The sequence below is a fragment of the Aethalodelphis obliquidens genome, unplaced genomic scaffold, assembly GCF_003676395.1.
Source record: "Aethalodelphis obliquidens isolate GAN/ISIS:26980383/991018 unplaced genomic scaffold, ASM367639v1 scaffold7, whole genome shotgun sequence".
Lineage (NCBI taxonomy): Eukaryota > Metazoa > Chordata > Mammalia > Artiodactyla > Delphinidae > Aethalodelphis > Aethalodelphis obliquidens.
The window spans coordinates 6,337,956-6,348,224 of NW_020837951.1; the positions used below are offsets into that span (position 1 = coordinate 6,337,956).

Genomic DNA, 10,269 nt, shown 5'->3' on the forward strand with positions numbered 1-10,269 from the left:
TGCGGCATGTGGGATCTTAGTTCCCCAACTAAGGATCAAACCCACATCCCCTGCACTAGAAGGCAGATTCTCCACCACTGGACCACCAGGGAAGTCCCTAAGGTAAATACTGATTCTTTATGAGGTAAAGAATGCCAACCAGCGAGTCCAGGGTACGGTGAGCCTAAAGACACCTGAGTTATCGAAGAGCCTTTATTCTAAGCTCAGACTTTTCAGAGCTACCAAATAAACCAGGAAAAAAATCTGCAAGTGGCGTCTCACATGATAAAATTTAGGCTTTATTATTTGACATTCAGTAGGTCAATTTAAGTTCGTCTACATCTTACGTGGGGTGGGGAGACTGGGCCATGAGCAACTGTGGCCTTTTCAAGTTACAAATCAGTAACAGCAGTCCAAAGGTAACCAACATGTGTTGAGTTTATTGCATCATAACAAAAAATCTTATCTCCTCCTGACCAGACACCCAAAAGGTGACAAAAGAAACATAACTTAGCTCCAACTTGAGAACATGTACTAAAAATTTTAAGCCTCACCTTGGCTTTTTTTTTTTTTTTTTTGCGGTACGCGGGCCTCACCGTTGTGGCCTCTCCCGCTGCGGAGCACAGGCTCCGGACGCGCAGTCTCAGCGGCCATGGCTCACGGGCCCAGCCGCTCCGCGGCACGCGGGATCCTCCCAGACCGGGGCACGAACCCGTGTCCCCTGCATCGGCAGGCGGACTCTCAACCACTGTGCCACCAGGGAAGCCCCACCTTGGCATTTTTTAAAGACTAAGTGTGATCCTCTATAAGGCATTGCCATATGGGAGGAACATTCATTCTGCCACGTCTTATATAGAAAAAAGCTGCATGTTCTCATTACATGTCTGCAGTTGCATTGCAACTACAAGATAAAACGGTTCACACTGGCTGGAGTGGAAGTCGTATTTCCCAGTGGCCAGGGCAGCCCAGCCCGACACTGCCATGCAGGGTATCCTTCTCAGATGACACCAGGATGAGGCGCAACCTTACGAGTATCTGATAAAGGAACAGGCAATTACTCCTTCCCATGTTTTAAAATGAGCAATGTCCCATATTTCTATTATCTAAGATTCAGAAGTAAGAACATTATAAAAAATATACATATCCTTGAAAACTCGAGCACTTGTAGTGTCCAATACTTCCACTTTGGCAACGAGAACCTGCAAGCTGACCGTTCAGTCGGCACGTGTCATCCGTGGAGAATGACTCTGTCCTACGGATTTCAAATGGTTCTGTGCAGTCACGTGAGAGACTGACCCACGTGTAAACTGTAACAGACAAACATCTCACCGTGGGAACCAAGGACTCAAAGCCAACAGTCGCGTTCTGATCCGACTCTAGGGATGTTATGGCTGGGGCTACATTTGGCCGAGGCTGAAGTTAAGGAGTAGAGGTGATACAAGGAAGGCTGCGGTAAGTCCAAGTGAGAGTTGGGAGAAGGAATTCCATGACCAGGGCTGTCAGCAGCAAAGCCACGGACAGACGGAGAGGTCCTGCCCGTCCCGCCTGGCTGCAGGGCCCTGGCGTGGAGCCCCCATGCCACACACAGGCGGTTCCCCCAGCTGCGTGCTCGGCCTGTGGGCCCAGGTCCTCCCACACGACACTGTGCCTGAAGGTGCCACCGATTTTTACCTGAAAATACTTCAAGTCGGTGAACGCGCTCTGTGAAGAAAAAGAACTAGAGGAGAAGAATGTTTCTGGCAGGTGAAAACCCAGTGCTCCCTGGACTGCAGCAGGGCCCTCGAACTCCTTCAGTTCAGCTTCTGAGGTGTGGGTACCGTTGGGTCAGAAAGAGTCCTTGGTCTCACTCACACAGCTGTTTTCAAGGCACTTCTGTCATTCTGTCAAGGTCAGTTAAGTGGTAGTGGCAGGGGAGGGGAGGGACTTCAAAAGTTCATCTTCAACCACAATGAACAGCTGGGTTGCTGTGCTGTTGCAAAATGACAAGTACCCTTAACAGATGAGTATTTCAAAAATCAACCCTTAGAACCTTCCAGATCCCGCAAGTCCACAGGTGCAAATGTGCAAACCCTGAAGAGGTCTTCAAAGTGCTTGGAAAGGCCAGGCCCCGAGTTCCCTGGGCTCCCAGCCGCGTCTCACCCCATCTGGATAAGCGTTCAGTGAAAATCCAGCCGTGACTGCACAGTCTTGCAGCCCTTGTCTGAGTAGATTTTCTCGTCTTTAGGGAAAAACGTCATTTCCTCGGCCACTCTGGTGACGACATCTTCGTCGATGGCAGAGCCGCGGGCCTTCATTTCTGCCCGCACGCACATCTTCACGTGGCTATACTCCAGGGGCAGGAAGGGGATGAAGTAGTCGATGAGGTTTCTGTCTATCAGTCCGCTGTGCCACAGGCCACCTGGGAAACAAGGCACAGCTGGGTCTCTCGCCTGTTACTGTCCCTGTCACCCGGCCAAGCTCGCTGCTCTAACAGGGCCCAGCACATTCTTCACGGCTCTAGCCCCCAAGATGCTCTTTCGGTCAAGCCTCATGTAAGGATCGGTTGGCTACCCCTGCTTACTAGCTTGTAGAATAGAATGCCCTCCGAAAAAGTCCCTACTTCAACCAAGGCACGGAGGCGAGTGGATGCTGTGGTTTCGTGAAAGGCTTAAAGAGACACACGGTGACTGCGGGCAGGGTGAGGGCTCCTCGCCGGGGGCACTCACTGTGTTTGTTATTGAAGACGCCGACAGACAGCGCGGGCTCCAGATCCTTCAGCTGGATGCCTTCTCTCCTTTTCCCTGCCCGCCAAAAGTCAAGGGCCGTCTTAGTTATGAGGTCCCCGCCTGCATTGCTGAGTTTGCCAAAGAAACGAAGATTAAAATCACACGTTAAGACTTCTCTGTCTATGACATATAGACACGACTATACATGAAATAGATAACTAATAAGAACCTACTGTATAGCACAGGAGCTCTACTCAATACTCTGTAATGACCTATATGGGAAAAGAATCTAAAAAAGAGGGGATATATGTATACGTAAAACTGGTTCACTTTGCTGTACAGCAGAAACTAACACAACATTGTAAATCAACTATACTCCAATGAAAATTAGCTAAAAAAAAGACTTCTCTCTCTAATCAGGAAACGTACCTGCTCTAAGTTTATTCTTTTTTTTTTCAGTTTTTATGCAGCTTTTTTTTTTTAATGTGGACCATTTTTAAAGTCTTTATTGAATTTGTTACAATACTGCTTCTGTTTTCTTATGTTTTGGTTTTTTGGCCACGAGGCATGTGGGATCTTAGCTCTCCAATCAGGGATCGAACCCGCACCGCGTGCACTGGAAGGCGAAGTCTTAACCACTGGACCGCCAGGGAGGTCCCTATACAGCTTGTTTCAAAGTCAAATATAGGGCTTCCCTGGTGGCGCAGTGGTTGAGAGTCCGCCTGCCAATGCAGGGGACGCGGGTTCGTGCCCCAGTCTGGGAAGATCCCACATGCCGCGGAGCGGCTGGGCCCGTGAGCCGCGGCCGCGGAGCCTGCGCGTCCGGAGCCTGTGCTCCGCAACGGGAGAGGCCACAGCAGTGAAAGGCCTGCGTACCGCAAAAAAAAAAAAAAAAGTCAACTATATAAGCCAGTCTGTATGTATTAAAGGGTTGTAATGACTTCTTACAAATGTCACATATCAGGAAACACTATGAGTTTTCTAATATGGAATCAGATTGTGATATTTCTCTAAGGTTTATTCTCAACCAGGGAATATTTACTAAGTGCTACTAGACAAAAAAAACAGCACCTGCCCTCAGGAACTGAAAATCTTTTTCAGAACTCGGTGTGTCATGCTACAACTTTTCTTTTTTTTTTTTAATATATATTTATTTTTGGTTGCGTTGGGTCTTCGTTGCTGTGCGTGGGCTTCTCATTGCGGTGGCTTCTCTTGTTGCGGAGCATGGGCTCTAGGCGTGCGGGCTTCAGTAGCTGTGGTTCGAAGGCTCTAGAGCACAGGCTCAGTAGTTGTGGCTTCAGTAGCTGTGGTTCGAAGGCTCTAGGGCACAGGGCTCAGTAGTTGTGGCGCACGGGCTTAGTTGCTCCGTGGCACGTGGGATCTTCCCGGACCAGGGCTCGAACCCGTGTCTCCTGCATTGGCAGGCGGATTCTGAACCACTGCGCCACCAGGGAAGCCCGCTACCACTTTTTATAACCCTCAGAGGCAACATGTGCAAGTAATGAAATGACCTGTTATCTACTATTTCCTTCATTCGTTTCCCCCTTCCCCTGCCCTGTGCCGTGCTGACACCAGCAACCCCAAAGTAAAAGAAGTCCGTAAGTCACTTTTGCCAGGCTGGCACTTTTGTCCCTGGGACCTGCTGAGGTTGCCGGGACCTCCTTCTAGCCCTGGCAGAATGAAGGGCTGTGTGCCCTCGGAGAAACACCTCCCACTGACCTGAGGAAGATGAAGATGGCCTTCCGGTAAGACACACCGTCAATCTGCTCGTAGTAATCTAGGAACGGCTTGATTGCGTCAATGACCCCCGGGTGCAACTTATCCATCTCGTCAAATATGAACACGGAGCTCGCACATGCACTCACGTTACCCCGAATCCACCTCTGTAACTGGTCCTAGACCAACCATAAGAGAAGAAATAGGATGCAGGGACTCAAAAGATATGTCCAGGGGAGCAGAAGCGCTCCACTGTGCCTCATACTCAGGAAGGTGAAAAATCAGAGCTCTCTGGGGTTTAACAAAGAAAAATCGCACCCTAACCTCCACTCACTGTCTGAGAGCTTTTCCAAAACTTCATGTATAAGAAGTGGAAACTGGCAGAGAGATAAGTGTTTTCCTAACTCAAATGACGTGCCAAATGTGACTTCTTAAAGGTATCGGGGTCTAAGATACATGAATATTGATCATTTCACTGTTAACCAACCCGTAATTTTCATCTCCCTGTGGCTGGGAATCTCACGTTAATTTTACCAGACATACTGAGGCATAAGAAACTAGGCGAAGACCGGCACAGCATCCCGAGACCAGTGCCTTTTACTGGTGCAGTGAACAAAGGTGCTGACCTAGATGACATTTCACGAAAAGCTTTTCTTCCTGTATTTCTAGGGATTTATGACAGAATTTGGTAAATAAGAAAATCATTCTCTCTTTTTGGTAGTCTTCCCTGTCTTACAGTTTATGGGGCAAATATCCACTTTCACTTCCTCTTTCAGTTTCTATTCCTTATTTCAGTCCTCACCTAACAGTAGGAATGCGAACTTTCACAAGGACGTCCATTTAGATGAGAGCCCTACTGGACGACTTAACATAGCAACGCCCAGAATGTGGGCCAAGCTGACGCTGCATCACAGAAGCAGCCTTAAATGAAGTCGTGTCCAAGCGAATTGTGTGACCTGCTCCACTTAACCAAGGGCTGTGATGGGGATACTGAACATACTCGCTGCGCAACACAGCTACCCTGCGGACTGGGAGTCAGGAGATTTGGGTCCCAGTTTCTGATTTGCACGAAAATTCTAAGGAGCGAGTCGCCTTGCCGCTCTTGCCTCCATCTTTTAATGGAAATAACATCACCTACCCAGCTGTATTATTTTGGAATCAGCGAGAAAAAAAAGTTGCAGGAGAGTTCTGCAAATGGCAAAGGGTTGCCAGGGTGGGGGAAGTGTGCAGGGGCCTGGGGCTACCGGAGTGCAAAGGAAAGAAGCAGAGGCCGGAGTCAGGGAGCAGGTCGCCCGGATGGGTGCGAGAGGCCAGGGGATGGGATAACAGAATTCCTTGCCTGGTACAGTTTTATGTGCTGCTCGTGAGGGAAGTGCAGGGTCGACACAAACAGGTGGACAAAGTTACTCTTGAGACCTTTTGGGTGAAGATTTTCAGCCACAATTTGGCTGACAAAATTCTTGCCCGTGCCGGCCCAGCCGTGTAAGGAAAGAGTCAGTGGTTTCTTGGGATTTTTGTTGTTCTTGAAGCCAGTCAGCGCCTTGAGAATCACCTCTGTGGCCAGATGCTGCCCAAAGAGCTTCTCCTCCAAATTCAGCTTGAGGGCTGCAGGAGCCAGCCCGGGAACAAGAGAGAAAAATACACATTAAACGTGCACCAGGAAAGCAGCGCTCTCCCCAGCTGGCCAAAGTGAGAGGCACAGGTTAGCAAGCGGTCCAGCAGGGTCTCTGCCAAACCCCAGGGTTAGCGCTGAGGCAGAACCACACGGGCTGCAGTCACACGACGCCACTTCCAAGGAAATGGACTAGAAAAGGAAACTAAATGTGTTCGTTCATCCAAGGACTGGCCCTCTCTTCACTGAGCTGCTTGCTATTTCCCCAGCCACCCCTTCCGGCTTGTAAGAAAACCGAGGGCCAAATGTGGGCTTTCTGGGCAGACGCCGCACATCTGAAAACTACTTAACAGGGGTGACATGGCGCCGAAGGGCTGCTGCTTTCAGTTTCTTCTTACTGTCATCCCAAGGCATCCAAGCTTTTAGAAAGGAACTTGGGCAGAGCCCCACGATCCGGAGAATCTGTCTCCGAAGACACGGCTTCCGAGGCTGCAGTCCGGGCCGAGACCCCACCCCTCCTCCTTCCCACCCCACCTCAGGGTAAGCGCGGGGTGCCGGGCGCTGACGCCCGCGCGGGGCTGACCCCGCGCCCCTCGAGCCCCTCCGGGGCAGACCCGCCATACCCGACGCGTTGAGCGGCTGCTCTCGGCAGCACTCGGCGAAGCGGCAGTACAGGTCCTTGTACGACAGGTAGCCGGTGAGGGCCGACGCGGCCCCGACGGCGATGCCCAAGCTGATAGGCTCGAACGCCGCCGCCACGTGGGCCGCCAGCAGCAGCCGCAGCGCCGCGGCGACCCAGAACAGCCCAGCCGGATGCATCGCCCAGCTCGCGGCCAGCCACAGACGCTGCTAGGGCTCCCGGGCGGCCAAGCTTGGGGACGGACTTCCGATCCGTGCGTCACCTCCGCCCGCAGCCCCCCACCCCGCACCGTGGGAAGGCCTTGTTGGCGAGGGGCGTGGCTCTGCGCCACCATCTTTGTGAGAGCCACGGAAAGGGGCGGCTACCTTTTACGGTTTCTTTTTCTTAAGAGCTTCTCAGATCCTTCACACTTGGCTTTGTCATCCCTCCCTTCACTTCCCCTGGAGCTATCGGGAGCGTTCCTCAAGTCTCCCCACCCTGCGTGCCTTCCTGAAACAGTTGCAGGGTGCCCTGGGCGCCTGGCCCCGGGCTGAACCCTGGGGCTACACCAAGGCAGACGCGCCCTGGTGTGCACATCAAACCCAGAAGCGCGTTCTTTCACTGAGCATGCTGCAAGGCAGGCCCCTTGCTGGATGCTGGGAGACAGCAGGGAAGGAGACGGGGTTGCCCGCCCCCGCCTCGAGCTTCTAGGCTCTGGGGGAGGCAGTCAGTGGGCAAGGGCCAATAGTGAGCCGTCAGAGAAGCACCGAGGCCATGGAGCAGGGAACGCTGTCAGTCTGAACTGAGAATTCAAGGAGTTAGACAAGCAAAAATTGATTAGTAGGATGTTCTATGCAGAGAACAGAATATGCAGGATGTGCAGTTTGGGGAACTGAAAGTATTTCACATGGTGGAGGCTGGTGAGAATGAGGATGGAGAGCTAGGCAGAGACTGGAAGGGGAAGGCCTCTGTCTGGGGGGCAATAGGGAGCCACAGAAGGTTTCACACAGGGAATGACAGGGTCAGATCAAAGATCACGATGGCTGCTGGGTTTGTCCAGGTAACGCTGGCCCAGGCTTTGCCAAAGTTGGTTGAGTTCACTCATCAGCCCGTGTATCCACAAATATTTAACAAACACTGGCTGTGTCAGATCCAGTGCCGCGTGCTGGGGATAAAGCAGGGCACAGGGGAATTCCCTGGCGGTCCAGGGTGAGGGCTCCTCGCTTGCCCTGCCGGAGCACGGGTTCCATCCCTGGTCAGGGAACTAAGATCCGGCATGCCACAGCACAGCCCAAAACATTCTTTTTAATAAATAAATAAATAAAGCAGGGCATAGGACAGGCACAGTCTCTGCCCTCACAGAGCTGTCAGTCTAGTGAGGGAGGCAAATGGGCAAACGGACAGTTTGTGACCAGCACGGTCAGTGCTGTGATGTGGGATGCACAGAGGAGGCACCTCACCCAACGTGCGGGTCGGGGAAGGCTCTCCTCCTCCACGTCTCAGTTTTGACCTGAAGAGTGGGTAAAAATTACCCAAGGGGATTGGGGCAAGTGAGGAGGGGAGAGGTGAAGGCGGTCTGCATGAACACTCCAGGCAGGGGGGTAGTACGCACCTGCATCGGCAGGCGGACTCTCAACCACTGCGCCGCCAGGGAAGCCCTGTGTTATCTTTAGAGTCATAAATACCAGCTACTGAGCTTTTGTAATTCCAGATCCAATGCCATCGATTGCTTCCAGCACCATGTACAATCCTTAAAGACACAGACGTTTCCTTTCAAACACTAGTGGTCTAAACAGTCTCTCCTGGTACTTCCCTGGCGGTCCAGTGGTTAAAGACTTTGCCTTCCAATGCAGGGAGTGCGGGTTCGATTCCCTGGTCGGGGAGCTAAGATCCCACATGCCTCGCGGCCAAAAAACCGAAACGCAAAACAGAAGCAATATTGTAACAAATTCATTAAAGACTTTAAAAATGGTCCACATCAACAAAATCTTAAAAAAATAAACAGTCTCTCCTGACTTGTGAGCCTCACACAATTTGCTGAGAGAATCAAAAGCGGTGACAGTCACAGTAAGAGATCTTCCTGACCTCTTAGTGTCTGCAGCAGTAAGGGCTCTATATGCGTCAGCCCATTGGTATGCCCAACAACTTCAAGAGGAAGAGACTGTTGTGATCCCCACTTTACAGATAGGGAAACTGAGACCCAGAGAAGTGAGGTCACATGTCCAGAACCACTCCACTAGGAACAGAAGGAATGAACCAGTTTCTGTAACTTTGATGGTCTCAACCTCCTGCTCTCCGCACACCCGCCCCAGCCCGTGTTGCAATTCCCCTGGAGGCCACAGAGGTGCTCCTCCATCCCTCACAGCTGCACCCCAGGGGACGCGGCCGGACTTGACCAACTGCATGCCCGAGGCGGCCTCTGTCCCAGAGCCAGCAGGAAACCCGATTAGTTTCAACAGATAACGAGGGCCTGGCAGCCAGGCCACCTGCTCACACCAGCCCTGGTGGAGAAAGCTTGTCAGGCGTCCCTGGAGAGGTGCTTTGAGCCCCTACTTTCTGGAGGTAGGGTGGCAGCCCTTGTGGTGGGCCTTACCCTGTCTTAAGCCGGCCACCTTCACCCTGGGGTATGGGAACACCTGGAGGTAGATGAAGACCTCCCAAGGACACGTGGGATAGATCCCTGTAAGGGTGCCAATCCTAGAAACGCAGCCTCTTTCTTTTCTTCCTTTCTTTCTTTCTTCCTTTCTTTCTTTCTTTCTTTCTTTCTTTTTAATTAAAGTATTGTTGACTTACAAGGTTTTGTTAGTTTCAGGTGTACAGCAAAGTGATTCCGTTTTTCAGATTTTTTTCATTATAGATTATTACCAGATATTGAATATGGTTCCCTGTGCTATACAGTGGAAATGTAGCCTCTTTCCTCTTTCCTCCCTGAACAAGACCCCAGTGGCCCAGCTTCCTGCAGGTTCCTTTCTCACCTCCCCTGTCTTACCTCTGGCCCCCTGGAAAGAAGAAAAATCACTCAGTAATTTTCCCCAGTGGATACACAAAGTAAACGGAAAAAGAAAAGAGAGAGAACCCCATCCATCTCATTAATAGATAGATTTTCCATAAAATCTTAATTCTTGGTTTAATAATTATTTATGAAAAAAATTGTAACCCATTTATGTTGGTTTGATTGACCGTGTACTAATACACAGCAATCCAAAAGAAATTTTTTTTTTATTTTTTAAAATTTTTTTTTTATTTTTGTGGTACGCGGGCCTCTCACCGCCACGGCGTCTCCCGCCGCGGAGCACAGGCTCTGGACGCGCAGGCTCAGCAGCCATGGCTCACGGGCCCAGCTGCTCCGCGGCATGTGGGATCCTCCCAGACCGGGGCACGAACCCGCGTCCCCTGCATCGGCAGGCGGACTCTCAACCACTGTGCCACCAGGGAAGCCCCAAGAGAAATATTTTAACACTTAGAGCTTTGTGGTCACCAGAAAAAACTTTTATGTGAAGTTTTAATTTGTAGTATATACATACCTTTGTTGCAGAGAAATAAGGTAGAATGATTGATAAACGACTTTTAGGCAGAAAGTACACTTCATTAGGATGACATCTGATGGGGGCAGTGTGAGTTGAAGTACCGAAAACTGA

General features: G+C 50.9%; 1 protein-coding gene across 1 annotated transcript; it reads right to left on the reverse strand.

The window, feature by feature from the left end:
* Positions 1-930: 930 nt before the first annotated feature.
* TOR1B (torsin family 1 member B) lies at positions 931-6,859 on the reverse strand. The gene is made up of 5 exons (XM_027104567.1): positions 6,636-6,859; positions 5,740-6,005; positions 4,404-4,579; positions 2,685-2,812; positions 931-2,377 (listed from the first exon to the last, which is right to left on the reverse strand). The coding sequence occupies exons 1-5, from the start codon at positions 6,829-6,831 to the stop codon at positions 2,136-2,138; spliced, it is 1,008 nt and encodes a 335-aa protein (XP_026960368.1). The 5' UTR covers positions 6,832-6,859; the 3' UTR covers positions 931-2,135.
* Between the last annotated feature and the right edge of the window lie 3,410 nt (positions 6,860-10,269).